The sequence below is a fragment of the Phascolarctos cinereus genome, unplaced genomic scaffold (genome assembly GCF_003287225.1).
Source record: "Phascolarctos cinereus isolate Bilbo 61053 unplaced genomic scaffold, phaCin_HiC Scaffold_1;HRSCAF=81, whole genome shotgun sequence".
Classification (NCBI taxonomy): Eukaryota; Metazoa; Chordata; class Mammalia; order Diprotodontia; family Phascolarctidae; genus Phascolarctos; species Phascolarctos cinereus.
Window position 1 is genome coordinate 89,296,218 of NW_027555514.1, and position 20,998 is coordinate 89,317,215.

The following is a 20,998-nucleotide window of genomic DNA, read 5'->3' on the forward strand; positions in this document are numbered from 1 at the left end:
TCCTTTTGAGGCTCAGTTTGAGTATCATATGCTCCATGATACCTCTTCTCATGCCCCAAACTCCCAGATGAAAAAAGCTCTCTACTAAAATTGTTCAAGAGCACTCAGTCTTTACAACATTCTAACTTGTATCAAACTTATTTGTCTACATGTCCTGTTCCAAACATTCCCTCCCCATCTTTCCAATTTGGTTGGTCAGGGAAAGTAAGGGTTTAAAAGAAAATCCTTAACTCTCAAAATGTAGCAAACTATATGGATATTTAATGTTTTAAATTAAACCACCGAATGGGAATTCATTTAATTGGTTCCACACAAAAGATGTCAGATGATTTCGTAAAATCAAAACACTCTAACTGACTGGAAAATTGTGCAATGTTATTTAATTTTAGTTCATCACCACTTTAACACAGTCAGGCCAGTTTTGGTTTCCCATATTCCTGGGAGATTTGGTTTGTGGTTGTTTGTTTGTTTGTTTGTTTTTATATTGTCTACTATTTATTCAGAGCTAAAGATCAAGATCAAAGAGAGCACTGGCTGAACACTAAAGATACTATCACAGAGACAGAATTATTAAGTCGTATTTCTGTTTATGTTCTCTGCTAGCACAAAGTACATCTAAAATTTACTCATCCCTGCAGAATCATCCTTCTGGTGGAAAGCTTTTAATGCAGACTTCAGAATTGCCTGACACACAGTAAGTGCTATACAAATGTTCACTATTATTAGCTATTATTAATTGAGCCAAATAAGATGCTGATGGGATAGTACTTTGAAATAACTGTTCACAAAACATTCTTTAAAAAAATTTCAAAAAACTAAAAAACTGTTGAAATAAATAAGTTATCTTAAATTTCTGTAAGTGCCCACTTCATCAAAGCTAACTATTCACTTATAAGGGGGAAAATTAAGGGGAAACTAAAGACTTCTTGACCAAAAATACTGTTTCTTCAGGTGACTAAGAGAAGGAGGATAGGAAAGATGAAAAAGAATAAAAGTTCCCCAGTCTAGCACCCTCTTCACTACAGACTCTCAATGTACTACTAGTTCCATATCCTTTCAGGTTTAGATTTGAAAGACCATGGAGACAACAAATACAGAAGGGCTAAGAATATACTAGGTGGCACAGTGAAGAGAGTACCTAAATTAAGAAGCCCCACAGACCTTTCTAGCCAGTTAGGTGGTGGAATGGATACAGTGCCAGGCCTAGAGTGAGGAAGACTCAGTTACATGAGTTCAAATATAGCCCCAGACACTTACTAGCTTTGTGAACCTGGGCAAGTCACTTAACCCTGTCTGCCTCAGTTTCCTCATCTGTACATAAGCCAGTGAAGGAAAGAGGCAAACCACTCCAGTATCTTTGCTAAGAAAACCCCAAATGGGGTCACAAAAAGTCAACAGGACAAGAAATGACTGAACAACAACAACAATGGATATACTAGTGAGAGTGATGGAAGGAGTCAGTGCTGGAAATTAGTCTAGAAAACTGGGCTGAAAAATAAGATTAAGTCAGAAATTCATCTGAGGGTACAGAAAACAAGAGCTATGAATGGAGACAGAAGAATGCTCAGAGTTACAGGTAAATTATTGGCTAAAGTTGTCTACTGAATAAAAATCAAAAGATCCATCTACACTGGTTGTTCCATTCAGTGACACAAAAAAACTTGTGACAGACACTAAGCAAACAGAACATAAGTTCAAATTAAATCTCTCAGCTATTGCAGTGGTTTTATACAGCAGTTATTTCCAAATGTTTTTGGAGACCTATCTCCACTCCAATTTAAAACAAATTTTTCAATACACAATTCCGATTATGAATATTTATTTGTAAATTATATATGTACTACTGTACTATGAATTAAAGATTATAAAATATATACAAAGCATACATTTAGAAAAGATGAGATAAAATTAAATAAGTAATATTTTAAATCTGAATGTGCTTAATTTAAATTTTAAAAGTTAACATATTCTGTTTTGGATATAATAAATTTGAAATGCCTATGGGACATCCAGTTCAAAATGCAGTTTTGATTTTTGGGTTTTTGGGGGGTTTTTTTGGCTAGGCAATTGGGGTTAAGTGACTTGCCCAGGGTCACACAGCTATTGAGTATCAAGTGTCTGAGGCCGAATTTGACTCAGGTCCTCCTGACTCAAGGGCCAGTGCTCTATTCACTGAGCCATCTAGCTGTCCCCAAAATGCAGTTTTTGACATATGATTATAGCACACAAAAGAAACTAGCACTAGATATAAAGATCTAGGAATCATCTGCATAAGAATATTAATCTGACCCACTGGAGTTGAGAAGATCACTGAGTAAGATAGTATAGCTCAACAAGAACCCAAGAGAGCTTGAAGAACACGCATAATCAGCTGGGATGACACAGAAGAAGAACTGGAAAGGGAACAAAAGGAATAGTCAGAAAGACAGGAAGAAAACAAGCAGAGAGCAGCATCATAAAAATCAAGAGGAATCAGTAGCAAGAATAAAGTGATCAACAACTCTCAAAGCTATACCAAGGTCAAAAAAATTGGAAAATGCCCTCTAAGGTGCCTTCTAAAACTAAGGTTCTATACTTCTAAATCCCATAAAATAAGAAGCCAGAAAGAACAAGAGCGCAGAACTACAAATTTCATTAAAATACTAAAATATATGGAATTCAATTAAAATTTTTACTCAAGTTCATAAAAATGGTTCTCGGGGCAGCTAGGTGGCACAGCGAATAGAGCTCTGGCCTTGGAGTCAGGAGGACCCAAGTTCAAATCTAGCCTCAGATACTTGACACTTACTAGCTGTGTGACCCTGGGCAAGTCACTTAACCCCAACTGCCTGGGGGGGGGAGAAATATACATATATATGTGTGTGTGTGTGTGTGTGTGTGTGTGTGTATGCACATAAATGGTTCTCTATCACATATCTGATGTGACAACAAAAAATAAAGTTTCATCTAAAAGCCAATATATTTATCCATTAGGACACTTGCCTCTCTCTCCAGAAATGTTAGACTAATTTCACCAAAAGATAAATTGTCACTTCCCCAAAATGACAACTGTTGGAGGGGCTATGAGAAAGCAAGCACATTAATAAAATGTTGGTAGAGATGGGAATTGATCCAACTATTCTGGAAAGCAATTTGAAACTATACCCTCCAAAGTCACTAACCAGTGACCCAAATATATCACTACTGGGCTTATACCCCAAAATGATCAAGGAAAAAGGAAAAAGGACCCTTATGTACAAAAACATTTGTAACAGCATTTTTTTATAGCAAAGAGCTGAAACCTAAGCGGAAGGAGGTCTAACTAGAGAATGACTGAACAAATTATGGTAAATGACTATTGGAACGTTATTGTGCTGTAAGAAACTATGATAAGGTATGGTTTCAAACATACCTGGCAAGGCTTATAGGAACTGGTAAATAACCAGGAGAACAACTAAAAAGACAAACAACGTTGAAACACTTAATAACTGATTAATTTAATGACCATAATTCCAGAGGACCAATGAGGTGAGAGACTCAAGATGTAAGCTTCAACAGCATAAAACTACACTGGCTTTTGGAATGTCCTGTATCTCAGGACATGGTCAATGTGGGAATTTTCCTTTTTTTTGCTTGAGTATGCTTATTTGTTACAAGGGTTTTGATTTTCTTTTTCCTTTTCCAATGGAGAGGGAGAGGGGAAACAGAAAAATACAAATTTGTTCATCAAAAAAATAATAACAAGGGTGTTTTTTTTCAATTTAGAGGCAGTGGAGTGGTTAGGATAGCGTAGTCAAAAAAAAAAAGAAAGAAAAGACCACCACAAAAACATTTTTTAAATACATAAAAGAGAACAGAAGGAAGGGCAGAAATAAAGTCAAGCAGGACAATTTTAAAAGTTATATGTTGAATTTATTATATATTTAAAATGAAAAAACAAACTGTACACAATAGAGATTTGCAGTTTCAAGTACAATCTTTTTGGGGGGGAGTTCTATCCTCTATTTCCAAACATAAATGCCCATTTTATTTGGTGTTTGTAGTCAGAATTTTTTAAAAATAAATTTAAGTTTAAGAAAATAAAAATGACAGCAACAAAATAAAACAAGTTAGGCTTCACAAGGTAACTCAGTCTGGAGGATTTGGTATGGTCATGGATCTCTCACACTCTGATGTGCAGAAAATCAGAAATTCAATTTGATCAGCTTAAAATGGATACCAGTCATCAGGTAAATGATATTGATATTGTGACAGCCAACCTCACAAGAAATTGATTCATAAACTAAAATGCCAATTTATTCATTTACAATGAGGATATATATATCTTTCTAGTTATCAAAACACTAATATCTACTATACAGGGCACACTCTCCAAGTATCCAAGTAACTATAAAACCAAATTACTAATCAGATGGTATAGAATCAGAATAAAAAGAATTAAATGATCATACGGGATATTTCATCTCCATACAGTATCAGAGTCCATTGAACTATATTTGGCTTCAGTATGGAGCATGTTTTTTACTGACCAGATTATTCAGGTCTGCCAGATGAGATGTCTTTTCCCTAAATAAGCCCTAAGAAATTTTGTTCTTTAACTTTTCTATTTTTTCATAATCCACATGTCAAAAACAATTTGCAGACCCATTTCTCCCCTGATATACAAATCTCCCCTGAGATACAATCTTGAGGGCCTCCAGATGTGAGTCTATACCTATCATTAAGTACTAGCTTTTCAATAGCTAAGCAACAATGATGGCCACTCACCCCACAACATACAATTTGTACGATGCTCCCTCGGGTCACAAGTGTTTGTAAGAAAGTGGCCTGACTTGTACTGGTAGCCTAGACTCAAAAAATAAAATCAGTAAACCTGGTCAAGTCCTCAAAATGTAACCCTTGTGTCATTTGGAGGTCGCAGACTCTTCTCTTTTGATAGATGTGCCAGGTTAAATCCTAAGGATTTTCCTCTAATAAAACTTCCACAGCTCATATTTGATCTGCATATTCATTCATTCATGTCACAGAAAGATAGGCAAACATCTCATCTAAATCCACTGGGCCTTCCCACTTGTCCTCCCAATGAGTCCTCTGGACCACCATTCTTTGCCATCTAGACTGCTGACACACTCTCAAAAAAACAAGACCTCATTATTCATCTGCCTATACACCCCTCCAGATGACTAGATTCAGTCATTCACCCTGCTGCTCTGTCATCTAGAGTCTAAACTCTAGACCACCAGGCCAGCACCTGAAAGATCTCCAGGCATCACTATTTGTCGTTGAGTTGCACCCTACTACATCCCCCTTATTAAAACGTAAGCTCCTTGAGGAGAAAGACCATCTGACTTTTGTACTTCTGCTTCCAGCACTCAACACAGAACTTGGCATATAGTGAGTGCTTAATAATTTTTTTTTCATTAATTCATTCATTTAGTTCATTCATTATTTTCTTTGCTCCCACTTAGTCCCTGTGAACATCTGAATTTGACTCATTTCTAGTTCTCCCCTAGTAATGATCAGTCTTCTTGCAATCAATAATCCTCCAAACAGCATCTGGATATAGTTTGATGCTATCAGGCCCACCCACTGCCCCACCCTCCAAAAGCTCACCTTTGGCAAAAGGCAAGGGAGGAGAAGAAAGAAGGGCGGCCCTTCTCTCACCAGGAAGATCAAGACAACTTCTGTCCCTCATCCCAAGCCATACTGTCAACTATGCCAAAATTACAGTATATTTTATGTTACTTACATTTTGAGTACCTCTACTTTTACATTTATCTCTAAATAATCCATCACTAAGGCTCTCCACTGTAAAAATGGTTGTTTATTTTCATTCAATCCAATTGAATAAACATTTATTAAGTACCAACTATGTGCCAGGCACTGTACTAAGTGCTGGAGGCACTATGCTAACTACAGAGACCTGCAGATTCTATCCCTGTTGCTGTTGTTCAGCAGTCTCAATTGTGTTTGACTTTTTGCGATCTCATTTGCGGTTTTCTTGGCAGAGATACTAGAGTAATTCGCTACTTTCCTTCTCCAGCTCATTTTACAGATGAGGAAACTGAGGCAAACTGGGTTAAGTGACTTGCCCAGGGTTACACACTAGTAAATGTCTGAGGCCAGATTTGAACTCATGAAGATAAGTCTTTCTGACTCCAGGACTAGCACTCTATTGTACCACCTAACTGTCCAGAAAGGTCTATGGGCCCTCTTAATTTAGGCCAATAGCCCTCCATTTACTGACTAAAAATGATTATAAATATACAGAAAAAGAGAGACAGAGAAAGAGAGAGAGTACTCCTTCAACAAAGAGAGTAATGCAAACTAATTTGGCCCAAAAAATTATTACTAAAAATGAAAACTATTCTTTTATTTGAAGTTGCCAGTTCATTTCAAGGATAGATAGGCACATTTCCCAGGTCACATAGGTATTTCTAAATGAAATTATAGGTATCTCTAAGCAAAACACTAGCTAAATTTAGTTACAAGTTGAAATCCCAGGAACCATGATTAAGGGCAACTGAAATAGAAGTAAAGAAAAAACTAGGAAACTCTAACAAATACTTATAAGAACCTAAGAGTAAATTCAGGATGACAAAGAGTCAGGGAAAATACCACTTTCTAGCTAGCTACCAAAGTAACATGAAGGAAAATGCAGAATCAATTCATTTACTTGAAAACCAGTGTATTCAAAACATTTTCAGATAACATAATCTTCACGAACATAAAACTTATGTTTCTACTTACATGACGGTATAATGAACTGAGGCTCAGTGTTTCCTGCATAGCCAAGCTTGGTATACCTATAAGAACAAAATCATTGAAAAATGTTTAGATGACAATAATTTTTATATTTCCAAAGCCCTGAAATTGCAAGATTTAACTTAACTACAGTGAAATAAGTAAAATATTTAATCCAAATTTTTAGAAATTAAAGTGTTTATAAAAACCAAAAACACTATTTTGCTAATTTTTAAATTATATCCTAACTGGAATTTTCTTTTCTATTTCACAAACTTCATTATTTTGTGAATCTTCTATTAAATTATTTTAGAACAGTGTACCTAGTCTATTGGGGCAGGTAGCTAGACAGTGAATAGAATACCAGGCCCAGAGTCAGAAAGACTATTCCTCTTGAGTTCAAATGTGGCCTCAGACACTTATGAGCTGTGTGACCCTGAACAAGTCGCTTAATCGTGTTTGCCTCAATCTCCTCATCTGTAAAATGAGTTGGAGAAAGAAATGGCAAATCAAGCCAGTATCTTTACCAAGAAAACCAAAAATAGGGTCACAAAGAGTTGGCCATGACTAAAAACGAATGAACAAAACCTAATCTATTAAATGAGTTTAGAACAGTCTAGAAACATTTCTTTCTTACCTCCCTCATTTCAGAACACATCCAAGTTTCTATTCAGAAACTCCGTAAAACAAACTACAGAAGTCTAATTTAAAATAAGATGTTAATTTACTACATCCTGTTCCACAAACATTTGTTAAACTCAAAAGTGTGTGTGTGTGTGTGTGTGTGTGTGTGTGTGCGCGTGTGTACACGCACACATGCATCTTTTTAAACAGAACCATCTACTAGATACAAGAAGCTGGAAAACAAGAAGTAAATTGGAAAGTCTCATCAGCTGTTCTCTTCTTATTAGGACCTCTGCAATTCATAACAATACTTAGGAGTTCTGGGCAACAATCTATCATTCTGTACTAATGTCTGGAATGAATAAAAATTTGTCACAGGAGCCATACATGCAGCAAACTATAATTAATTCCATTTTGCAAGTTATTTCAAGATATGTTCCACTAAATTCTTATATATGGCAACATTATAACCTACCCTATACACATGATTCTTTGGAAAATAATATAGGCATTCAGAGCCAAGATAGCAGAGTAGAGGGAACATAATAGCTGAGTCCTCCCAACATTCCCCTCCAAACAACTTTAACATAACATGTCAAATCAAATTCTGCAGCAGCGTAGCCAACAAAAGGCCAGAGGGAGACGTTTTTCCAGCCCAAGACAACTTAGGAGGTCAGTAGAAGAGGTCTTTGATGCGGGGGCCAGCTAAGAGTCCACATATTGGCAACACCAGTGGTGGGCCCTGAAGGAAGCTGCTCAGCCGAGAGACAGTAAGGGGATGGGACAACTAGTCGGAAAGAGATTACAAGAGACCCTAAGCTGACAATGGGTACAGGACTATGCACTGGTTGGCAACTCCACTGCCCATGTGTAGTTCTGGATCACACTTAGGACCAAGAGGACCACCAACACTCGTGGTCATTCACAAGAGGAACACTAGCACTTGTGGCTGCAGGAGAGCAGAGGCTCTTACTGGGGAAAGCCAGAGCACAAACCAGAATAATTCCACCTTCTCTCAAGAAAATACCACCCAGGAAGCACCAAAAACTTGCAGACCCCCAGAACTGGCTCTGAAAAAAGCAGCATGAAAAAACCGGAAGCCTGGTACAATGCTTCCCCCCCTACAGGTGAACACAGTCCAACCTTAACATAAAGCTCAAAGTCAAGAAACAGCAAACACACAAAAAGAACTTGACTATCAGAAGCTATTCTGGTGGCTGGGAAGATCAAAACGCAAACTCAGAAAACCCAACAATGTGAAAACAGCCACAAGCAAAAATGCAAATTGGGCACAAACCCAACAAAAATTCCTAGGGGAATTAGAGAAAGACATAAGAGAGGAAGGGGAAAAATTAGGAAAAGAACTGAGTGATGCAAGAAAATTAGGAAAAGAGGCACAAAAAATACTAAAGAAAACACTACCTTAAAAACCAGAGTTGGCCAAATACAAAAAGAGGTACAAAATCTCCCTAAAAAAATTCCTTAAAAATTGGAATTGGGAAAGTGGAAGCTAGTGATTTCATGGGACATCAAAAAACAATAAAAGAATGAAAAAATAGAAGAAAATGTGAAATACCACATTGGAAAAACAACAGACTTGCAATTAAAGATAAAGTTAAATAAAATTAGAATGAAATAGGATTGAGGAGAGATCATTTAAGAATTATTGGACTATTTGAAAGCTATGATCAAAAAAAGAGCCTAGACATATTTCAAGAAATTACAAAGGAAAACTGCCCTGATATCTTAGATCCAAAGAGTAAAAAAGAAATTGAAAGAATCCACCAATCAACTCCAGAAAGAGATCCCTAAATGAACACTCTCAGGAATATTAAAGTCAAATTCCAGAGTTCCCAGCTCAAGGAAAAAATACTGCAAGCAGACAGAACGAAATCATTCAAATATGATGGAACCACACAAGATTTAGCAGCTTCCACATTAAAACACAGAGTTTGGAATATAATATTCTGGAAGGCAAAGGAGGCTAGGATTACAACCATGAATAACTTACCCAGCAAAAGTATAATCCTTCAATGGGGGAAATGGACATTTAAAAAAATTGAGGATTTTCAAGCCCTCCTGATGAAAAAAATGGAGCTCAATATAAAATGTGACATTACAGTACAAGATTCAAGAGAAGCACAAAATGGTAAACACAAAAGGGATTCAATAAGGTTAAGTTGTTCACATTTCTACATGGGAAAATTGTATTTGTACCACCTAAGAATTTTATCATTATTGGGTAGTTAGAAGGACTCTACGTGGACATGGGAGCAAGTTAAGTATGTTGGGATGATCTTTAAAAAAAAAAAAGATGAGCAAGAAAGAGCAATGCACTCAATGAAGGGAGAAGAGAGAAAGAATGGGGGAAATTATCTCACATAAAAGAAGCATGCAAGGAAGGACTTTTACAGAGTAGGGGGAAAAGCAGAGGGAGTAGGCAATGTTTGAGCTTCACTCATCTGAATTAGTTCAAAAAGAGAAGAATATACATACACATTCCCAAACAGGGAATTAGGAAAGGAAGGGAATAAGGGGTGGGGCGTGTTAAAAAGGAAGGAATACTAAGTGGCCAGAAGTAAAACAGACTTTTGAGGAGGAACAGGGTAAAAAGAGAGAGAAGGATAAACAGAAGAAAATGGGATGGAGGAAAATACACAAAAAAAAACTGTGAATGTGAATGGATGAACTTACCCATAAAACAAAAGCAGAGAACAGAACGGATTAGAAATCAAAATCTAACAATATGCTGTTCACAAGAAACACACTTGAAACAGAAAGACATACAGAAAGTTAAAATAAGGGGCTGGAACACAATCTATTATGCTTCAGCTGAAGTAAAAAAAGGCAGAGGTAGCAAGCATGATGTCAGACAAGGCAAAATTAAAAATAGACCTAACTAAAAGAGAAAATCAGGGAAACTACATTTTGCTAAAAAGTACCAGAGATAAAGGGCAGCTAGGTGGTACAGTTTAGATAGAAAAACAGTATAGATAAAGTACTGGTCCTACAGTCAGGAAGACTTTCTTCCTGAGTTGAAATCTGCTCTCAGACACTTCCTAGCTATATGATCCTGGGCAAGTCACTTAACCTTGTTTGCCTCAGTTTCCTCATCTGTAAAATTAGCTGGAGAAGGAAATGACAAACGACTCCAGTATCTTTGCCAAGAAAATCCCAAATGGGGTCACAGATAGTCAAATATGAATGAAACAAGTGAACAACAAAAACCATAGACAATGAAGTAGTATCAAAAATTTTAATAGCAAGTTTCTTGATAAAGGCCTCATTTCTCAAACAGGGAACTAAGTCAATTTTTTTTTAAAAAGAGCCATTCTCCAAATGATAAATGGTCAAAGGATATGAACAAGTCATTTTCAGAAGAAGAAATAAAAGCTATCCATAGTCACGTGAAAAAAATGCTCTAAATAGCTATTGAATAGAGAAATGCAAACTTAAACAACTCTGATGTACCACCTCACAGCTATCAGATTAGCTAACATGACAGAAAAGGAAAATGACAAATGCTGGAGGGGATGTGGGCAAACAAGGACACTAATCCACTGTTGGTGGAGTTGTGAACTGGTCCAACCATTCTGGACAATGATTTGGAACTATACCTAAAGGGCTATAAAACTGTGTACATACCCTTTAACCCAGCAATATCACTACTAGCTCTATATCCCAAAGAGATCAAAGAAAGAGGAAAAGCACTTTTACAAACAAAAAATATTTATAGTAGCTCTTTTTGTGATAATGAATAATTGGAAATTGAGGGGATGCCCATCAATTGGAGAATGGCTGAACAAGTTGCAGTATATAATTGTGATGGAATACTATTGTGCTATATGAAATGATGAGAAGAATGGTTTCAGAAAAACTGTAAGTCTTATATGAACTGATGCAAAGTGAAGTGAACAAAACTAGGAGATCATTGTACAAAGTAATAGCAATATTGTAATGATGACCATTAAAAGACTCAGCTACTTTGAGCAATACAATGATCCAAGACAATGCCAAATGACAATGAAAAATGCCATCTACCTCCAGAAAACTGATTAACTCTGAGTGCAAACCGAAGTATAATTTTTTTTTACTGTCTTTATTTTTCTTGCTTTTTCGCAACATGGCTAATATGGAAGTGTGTTTTGCATGATTTCAAATGTATAATTTATATCATATTTTTACCTTCCCAGTGGATGGGGAAGGGGCATGAGGGAAAAAATTTAGAGCTTAAAATGTTTTAAAAGAATGTTAAAAATAAATAAATAACATTTTCTGGAAAAATAATGGAGGATTTTAAATTCACTTAGTCATATGTTGTTAACACTAATTTTAAGAAACATTTTTAAATTAAGGTGCATAAAGGGAGAAAAGCAGATTAATTCTAGTTATGAATTTAGTCATCATCCCACAATATGCAGTGACAGATCTTAAAGTACTCTCATTTAGCACTCTAAGGTCTAGATTAATGTCAAGGCAGTCACACTCATTCCAAGACTTCTATTTTTGACCTGGTCCATATAGGTATATTGAAGGATATTAAGGAGGACAATTCAATTCTGCACCCATTCTAACCAACTTCTAAAAACATCCTACAGTTAAAAAAAAAAAAAGAAAAAGAGAACTTTGTCTCAGGTAAAAGTGAATCATAGCTTGGCTTAAGCAACCAGAATTGCCAGACTTTTTAAAACTACAAAGGCTCAGCTAGGATAGAATTTCAAGTAAAAGCTTCAGATCATGTGACCCAACTCTGATTCTCTGTGTATCCTATGTGTCAAACACTTCCCGAAAATAAAGGAACATCACTTTACCAGGCACCACTTCAAAAAGATCAAAATGATGTATTTTTATCAGTCAATCAACAGGCATTTAAGTGCTTACTATGTGCCAGGCACTGAGATATGTATTTTAAATGGGCTATTCCGGCCACAGAAATGTAATTTCTTTGCTCAGTCACCAATTCCAAAACTAGACTATCCACTACTCCAAAAGTTTTCTCACCAATTTCAGAAATGAGACAATCATCACTGAAGAGCTTAGAGAAAGGAGATCATCTGAGAGCAGAGGGCTTGCTAGTATTCCTGCAAGGAGCAAGTGGATAAAGGGGAATGAAAGAAAACATGAAAACACCTGCTGACTTAGGAGACCCAATTATTCAACACAATTCAAATGTTTCCCAGAATCACTTTACATATATACACACCTTGCTCCAGAGCAGAAGCTCTAATAAGACATAAGTATTTGACTATTTTTACTCATATATCAGTAACATTTTAAAAATGATAACAATATTTGTGACAAAGGTTTTGTTTTTCTTTTTTTATAGGAGGGGAGAAGTGGGAATGAGAAAAAATAAGATTTTTGTTAAGTGAAATAAATTTTTAATTGATGACAACATAAAAACATACTATTCAGGAACAGTTGCTGCAAATTCTAGCCTCTAGAACCAAAATGATCATCCAAAGTGATCATCCAACTGGCCACTGAGTCCCATAGTTGCTCTATATTTAAACACCCACAGGACTAATATGTTCCATGACTGCACTACAACAACATTGAAAATAAAAATTCTTACAGTATTGTCAATTTATACAAATTAAAATATCTTTATTTACCCTTCCTTTCAAGGCAAAAGTAAAAATGACCTTGCTTAAAAGAGATAAACTGGGAAATTAAATTGTGCCAAAAGATATCATAGACACTTAATTAATATCAATACTTAACATATATGCACCAAACAGCATAGTATCTAAATACTAAAAATTAAACAAGGTACAGGAAGAAATAAACAATAAAACTATAACAGTGGTGAACCTCAATATGCCAATTTCTTATGCAGACAATTCTTTTAAAAAAATAACAAACAAAAATAAGTGAAGGATCTGAACAGAATTTTAGAAAAGTTGAACATACCAGATCTCTTGTAGTCACTAAATGGGAAAAGAAAGAAGTGTATTTCCCAGCTCTGTAAGGCACATTTATAAAAACTGTACAAATACCAAAGCATAAAAACCTCAAAATGTAGACCAACAAAAACATCAAATATCCATTACAAGCCACAATGCAACAAAAATTATGTTCAATAGGGAAGGAAATGTTGAAGAAAGTATTAAAAATTAATCAGAGACTAAATAATTTAATCTTAAGGAATTTGTGGGTCAAAGAAATGAGAAAATCGTCAGATAACTTCATCAAAGAAAATGACAATAGTGAAGCATCACATCAAAATGTGTAGGAAAAAGTAAAAGCACTCATTAGGGCAAACTATATTTCTAAACATTTTCATCAAGAAAAGAAAGAACAATGAGTTGGACAAGCAGCTAAAGATATAAGAAAACCAACAAATGTCAAAACCCCAATTAAACACTAAAATAGAAATTCTAAAAATCAAAAAATATTATCAAAAATTTAGTTTTTTAAGTAACAATGTACTGGGGAAGGGGAGTAGCTGGTACTCAAAAAGATAAACCATAGGTTAATTTGATTTTTTAATTTAAAAAAACTACACTATGAGCATCAAAAAATGAAAAAGGAGAATTCACAATTTTAAAAAATGATTAGAAACTACTTTGCACAGGTATATGTCAATAAAACTGACAATTTAAATGAAATAGATGACTATTTACAGAAACATAAAATGTCCAGATTACCAGGACAAGAAATAAATAATCTACTTAATTCAATCTCAGAATCAGAAATTGAACAAGCTATCAGTGAATTTCTAAAGAAAAACCCCAGGTCCAGATGGCTTTCTAAAAAAAATTCTATCTAACATTCAAAGAATAATTAACTCTAATATTACATAAACTACAAAAACAGGAAAAGGAGGGATCCTACCTATAGTCTTGATACCTAAACAACGGAGTCAAACTAGAGAAAGAAAACTAGTGATCAATATCCCTAATGAAGACTAATGTGAAAAAAATTATAAATAAACTATTAGCAAAGAGACTGCAGCAACAAATCAAAAAGATCATATATTTCCATGTTGGATTTATACCAGGAACGTAGGACTGATTCACTATTAAGAACATCATGAACATAACAGATTATATTAATAACAAAACCAACAAAAACATATGAATACAGCAATTGAAGCAGAAAAAAATTTTGAAAAAGTATATCCATTTGTTTTTAAACAGAAACTAGAATACATAGGAATAACAAAAATAATAATAATAATAGCTAAAATTTATAAAATTTAAAGATTACAAAGTGCTTTATAAATGTTATCTCATTTGATTCTCAAAATACCCCCTGGCAGGTAGTTGGTATTATTCTCCCCCTTTCACAAAAGAAGAATCTGAGGCACAAAGAAGTTAAATAGCTTATCCTGGATCACACAACTAGTAAATGTCTGAAGCTGCATTTGAACTCGACTTCCTTATTCTAAGTCCAACATTCCATCCATTTTATCATCTAGCTACCTTTTTCTTAACATTATAAGTAGTATTTATCTAAAATCAAAAATTAGCATGATATATAACAGATACCCTTCCAGTAAGATCAAAGGGAAAGTAAGGATATCTACTATCACCACTATCTATAGTGACAGAAATGCTAGCAAGAGAAATACAAGAAAAAAGAAATTGAAGGAATAAGCATAGTCAAAGAAGAATCACTTTTTGCAAATAACAGAACACTAGAGAGTCAACTAAAAATTAACTGAAACAACATCAGCAAAGCTGCAAGATATGAAATATATCCACAAAAATCATCACCATTTCTGTATGTTACCAATAAAACTCTGCAGGAAGAGATACAGAAATTCCATTTGAAATAACCATAGAATGTAGAATTTAGGAGTCTACCTACCAAAACACAAACTATATAAATACAACTTAAAAATGCCCTTCAAAAATGAAGGTAGACCTAAACCACTAAAGAACTATTCATTATTTACAGGTAGGCTAAGCCAATAGAAACATGAAAATACACCTAAATCCAGATGGCTCCAGAGGGGAAAGTGAGTCTGGTGACTTTGCACAGTCCTCCCTCACTTAAATCCAATTCACTTGCACATCATAGCATCACCTCCCTGATGTCATAGTCCTCTTCAAGAATGAAGGACAAACGACAACAACAACTTTACCTATTCAGTGCCATATCAATCAAACTACCAAAAGATTACTTTATAGAAACTGGAAAAATAATAACAAAATTCAACTGGAGGAACAAAAGGTCAAAAATTTCTAATGAAATAATGAAAAAAAGTGAGAGGGGAGCCTAGTAGTACCAGATCTCAAACTGTATTACAAAATAATAATCAATAAAATGCTTTGGAACTGTTTAAGATACAGAGCTGTTTATCAGTAGAACAGATTAGGTACACAACATACAGAACCATACAAGCACAGATAAACTCAAAAACCCCAGGTAATGAAGAGATATTTTCAACACTCACTATTTGTCAAAATCTTCTCAGAAAACCGGAAGGCAGTCTAGCAGAAACTGAGTATAGATCATCATTTCACACTATACAACAAGAAAGCTTCCAAATGCATACATGACTCAGACATAAACAATGACACCATAAATTAGAGAAGTAAGGAAGAAATTACCTTTCAGATCTATGGATAGAAGAAGTATTCAAGACCAAACGAGGACAGAAAAAGATTATGCAACATAAAGCAAGCAATTATGATTATATAAAATTTAAAAGGCGTTGCACAAACAAAAGAATCAATAAAAATTAAAAAGGAAAGATTTCACTGAAGAAAAACTATTTGCAACATTTCTCTTAAAAGTCTCATTTCCAAGACTGAATAACTGATTCAATTGTATGAGAATGAGTGTCATTCTCCAACTGATAAATGGACAAAAGCTATGAACAGGTGGTTCTCAAAAGTGGTTTTCAAAGGAAGAAATCAAAACTAATAAAGGACCATATGAAAAAATGGTACAAATCACTAATAATTAGGTAAATGCAAATTAAAGTCATTCTGAGATCCTATTCTCACACCCATCAGATTGACAAAGATGACCAAAAAAGAGAATGCCTAATGTTGGAAGAGATGACCAAAAAAAAAAAAAAAAAGACACATTAATACATTGTTGGTGAAGCTATGAATTAATCTAACCATTCTGGAAAGCAATTTGAAACTGTGTCCCAAAAGTTACTAAACTATGCATACACTTTGACACAATAAAATCACTACCAATTATAGCCATTTATTTCTTTTATATTGCCTTGTAAAATTCCCTTCCTCTTTTAAGTGAGTACTTTGCCCCTGTCATTCGTTTGGCTTACACTACTTCAATCTACTTATTCCCACAGGCTCTTTTCCTCTCTCTCCTTCTCTTGCCTCTTCTATCCCAGATTATTTTAATATAAGTTGTCAACTAAATAAAAAGTATCTATTTCTCCCATTCTCTTGTCCCTTCTCTTTCTCCACCTCTGGAATCTTCATCCCTTTCTCCCATAGCCCACTTTCCTTCTTCTACTTGCTGAAAAACTATAGGAATTATAATCCCTTTAAAAATCACCAACAGACTTGGTAGGGGTGCATCACCAATTCCCCACTCCCCCTCCACCTCTTTCCATACTCATACATCTCACTCCACTATTCTCTCTAACAAAAGATACTAATTCACCTCTTTGGTACCAAGGATTCAGTTTAAAGTGCATCAATTCAACTATTACATCTCCCTCTCCAAACTCTTTAAGATTCCTTTCAGTCTTCAGCTCCTTAGGTTCTTTTTATCCTTTGATGATCACTGTTCCTCCACTTTTCCCCCAATCAACCTTGAAACAATAACCTATAAACATGAATGGATCTCATTAGTCTTTCTTTAATAATTGTACTTATAAACCATACCCAGAGTAAGGGGGGAACAAAAGAGAACTGACCCTACCTGACTTTCCTGTCTCCTTTCCATTAGGCCCAGTACTCTGTTCCCTCTTAGACTATGGCTCTAAAGTACCATATGAACAAGCAGTCTTGCTCAATCCTCCATTCCTCCCCTTCTCCTTTCCTTCAAGTGGCTGAGCAGAATCAGCATTTGTAGTTTCTTGGAGGAGAAAGTGTAATAAGGGTTAGGCAGTCACTTGGCCTGGGGTATCCTATGCCAGGCCTTCAGGCCCAAGCTTTGAAGTCTATTTGTGTTCACTGAAGCAGAGGCAAAGAATCAGTTGGAGTTATAGGTAAAAACACTGAATGAGAGCTCTAAGTATAAAAGTTAAAGTCAATAGGGCTTCGCTTTGTGATGGGGCAGGAGAGAGGGTTTCCTATCTTCTTATCTTGTAGAACCAGTTGTAATTACTCACTGGAGATAGAAACTGGATTAGAAATTTCAGTATTATAATTGCCTAAAGCATTAGGAGGTTAAGTGACTCATCCAAGGTCATACAGCTAGCACGTGTCAGACATGGAACTTGAACGTAAGTCTTCCTGGTTCTGAAGATAGCTCTATAGCATTACTCCACACTTCTTCTCTAGTGCATAATTACTCTATATTCTGAGCATAATTAATTTGTGTTTCTACGTTGAAAACATTTATAAAAGTGACTATTTCAACACCCTACTCATCATATTTCTGTCACTGAATTCTTGAGACTTTGCGGTGACCTCAATTTACTGAATAAAGTTTAATTAGGTTACTGGTTCAATACTGCTCCTGTGTATTACCTTTTCTCCACTCCCACTGCAACCACCGTAACTCCAGCCTTCCCCTTTCTTGCCTCCTAGACAATAATAGCTTCCTGCATAACCTTCCTGCTTCCAATCTATCCCCATTGCAAATGATCCTTGCCATCACTTATACTTGGTTCCATCGATCCTTCCCAAAGAAAGAGGGTGTCAAGGTTGTTTATAGTACAAATTCTCTCAGACAGTAATCATAGAAGTAATTCCTAATAGGAAAAATGAAAAAGTGACATAAGCAATAAGGCACAGAAAGTCTAGACACTATTTTTTAATATAAATTTATTTATTTTTAGTTTCCAATATTTACTTCCACAAGATTTTGAATTCCGTATTTTCACCCCATCTTGCCCCTCCCCCCACCCCAAGATGGCATGCATTCTGAATACCCCTTCCCCTAGTCTGCCCTCCCTTCTATCTCTCCCCCCCACTTCTCTTATCCCCTTCCCCTTCTATTTTCCTGTAGGACAGGATAGATTTCTGTACCTCATTTCCTGTATTTCTTATTTCCCAGTTGCATGTGGAAACTTTTTTTTTTAAACATGTGTTTTTAAAACTTTGGGTTCCAAATTTTCTCCCTTCCTCCCTCCCCACCCACCCTCAGCAAGCAAGTCAATACAGGCCATACATGTGCAGTTATGCAAAACACTTCCATAGTAGACATGTTGTGAAAAACTAACTCTATTTCCCTTAATCCTATCCTGCCCCCCCATTTATTCTATTCTTTCTTTTGACCCTTAGACACTATTTTAAACACCTTATTACAAGTCCAGGGTGGAAAAATATGAGCTAGATGTTTTTCAAGTATCACTTCACTCCTTTCATAGATAAGTGATTTCAAAATGTGGGTACTCCCTTCAATGATGCAGATTACAACCCATCTATGCTCTCTTATTCTGTAACCTATTGTCCTGGTCTTCTCATAAACCCTCCATGTAAGCTGGGATCCTTCCTTTAGATGGCTTGACATTGGATGGCTACCAATAGAATGTTGACTATGTTATGTTATATTGACTGTTATCCCATGTTCTTATATGCTGAGACCACCTTCTTTTCCATTCATATAAGACACAATCTTTAAAGCAAACTTCTTAAATAAAGGTTTCATTTCTAAAACATATATGGAATTGAGTCAAATTTACAAGAATGAGAGCCATTCCACCCACCAATGATCAAAGGATATGAATAGGCAGTTTTCAGAGAAGAAATACAAGTTATGAATAGTCATCTGAAAAATGTTTTAAATCATTAATAATTAGAGAAATATAAGTTAAAACACTAATACCCATTAGGTTGGCTAAGATGACAAAAAAGGAAAATGAAAAATGCTAGAGTACATGGGGAAAATAGATATACTAAATGCACTGCTGGTACAGCTATGAATTGCTTCAACCATTCTGGAAAACAATTTGGAACTATGCACAAAAACTATAAAACTGTGCATAACATTTGACCAAGCTACTAGGCCTATATCCCTAAAGAAATCAATGAACGACAAAAAGGACCCATATGTACAAAAATATTTATAGCAGCTCTTTTTGTAATGGCAAAGACCCGGAAACAGAGGGTATGTCCATCACCTGGGAAATGGCTGAACAAGTTATGGTATATGAATGTGAGGAAACACTATCAGACACCGTAAGAAATGATGAAGGGGATGGTTTCAGTTAAACCAGGGAAGACTTGCATGAACTGATGCAAAGTAAAATGAACAGAACTAGGAGAATAATTTATACAATAACAGCAACATTGTAAAGATAATCAACTATGAAAGACTTAATAATTCTGACCAACCACAGTTCCAAAGGACTCATAATGAAACATGCTATCTACCTCCAAATGGAGGGCTGATAGACTCAGATTGCAGACTGAAGCATATTTTCTTCTCTGTCTTTTCCTTTATTTTTTGTTTTAGACATAGCTAATGCAAGAAGTTATTTTGCATAATTATACATATATGGAAAGGATTTTGTTTTTCTTGCCTTCTCAATGGGAGGGGGGAGAGAAGATAAATAATTCAGAATGGAAAATAAAAGTTTTTTTTAAAAAAGATGTGTTACAACCCACTTACTCTCAGTATTCAAAAGAAAATGGATTCAAAAGAAAAAAGAAAAAAGACTTTGTTAAGGAGAGAAGGAAGGAGACAGTACTCTTTCAAATGACAGCTCAAGTAAGAAGAGGAAAGCTCCAAAACTATATAACAGGTCAGGTACAAAGCAGAAATTTGGCAGGCTAAACAAAAATAACAATTCTTATAAAAGACACAAAAATTGTAAGTAGTTACTTAAATATATTAAGAGAATGAAAGCTAGTAAAAGAAGCAGTGGTAAGCAGTGGTACCCATGTAATAATCACAGTATGAGATTGTTAGGAGATTAAAAGACAGTTTGCAATGAGTGGGTGACTTGTAACTAAAGCTGTTAAAACTAAAAAGTCCTGGGTCATGAGGTATTTAAGGAGTCATAGACCTTAAGTTTGTTGTGTAACAGGTCATACAGATCAGGGTCAGGGTGGGTAAAGATTTTGGAAGGAAAGAGAAAATTCAGGAAAAGAAAATAAACTGCTTTCAATAATGGTTCCTAGTCAAAATTGCCTGTAAGCCTCAGACAGATTACAAGTTTCTTAAAGACAGAGCTCACGTCTAGTTTCATCTTTGTATATTCCAGCGCCTAACACAAAGTATTGTACATATTAAGCAACTGTCTGTATAATTTAATTTTAAAACTTTTGCTTTTGTAGTCCCCATATCTTAAAATGCAAGTTTTTCAAAAAGATAAATTTGATGTGACTATGTGCTTTACAAAAAAATTCAGATACAAGATTACTTTCAATGACAAAATCCTCTTAGTACATTTAGAATTATTCCCTTTATTTAAAAAAAAATCCACTCAAGAACTTGTTAGGGACAAAGCAACTGTGTAAGCAGGATTCACTATGGAACTTACTTGCTACTAATCATTATTTTTTTCACAGCTGTAGGAATGAAAGATTTTTTGGAGTTGCATTAA

General features: G+C 35.3%; 1 protein-coding gene across 4 annotated transcripts in view; it reads right to left on the bottom strand.

The window, feature by feature from the left end:
- The window catches only part of ACTR3B (actin related protein 3B), a 103,176-nt gene that overhangs the window by 71,613 nt on the left and 10,565 nt on the right, over nt 1–20,998 (bottom strand). For all 4 annotated transcript variants that reach the window (XM_021009617.2, XM_021009618.2, XM_021009616.2 and 1 more), the window contains exon 2: nt 6,730–6,785. In XM_021009617.2, coding sequence (XP_020865276.1) covers nt 6,730–6,785 — 56 coding nt within the window. The remainder of the gene's footprint in view (nt 1–6,729; nt 6,786–20,998) is intronic.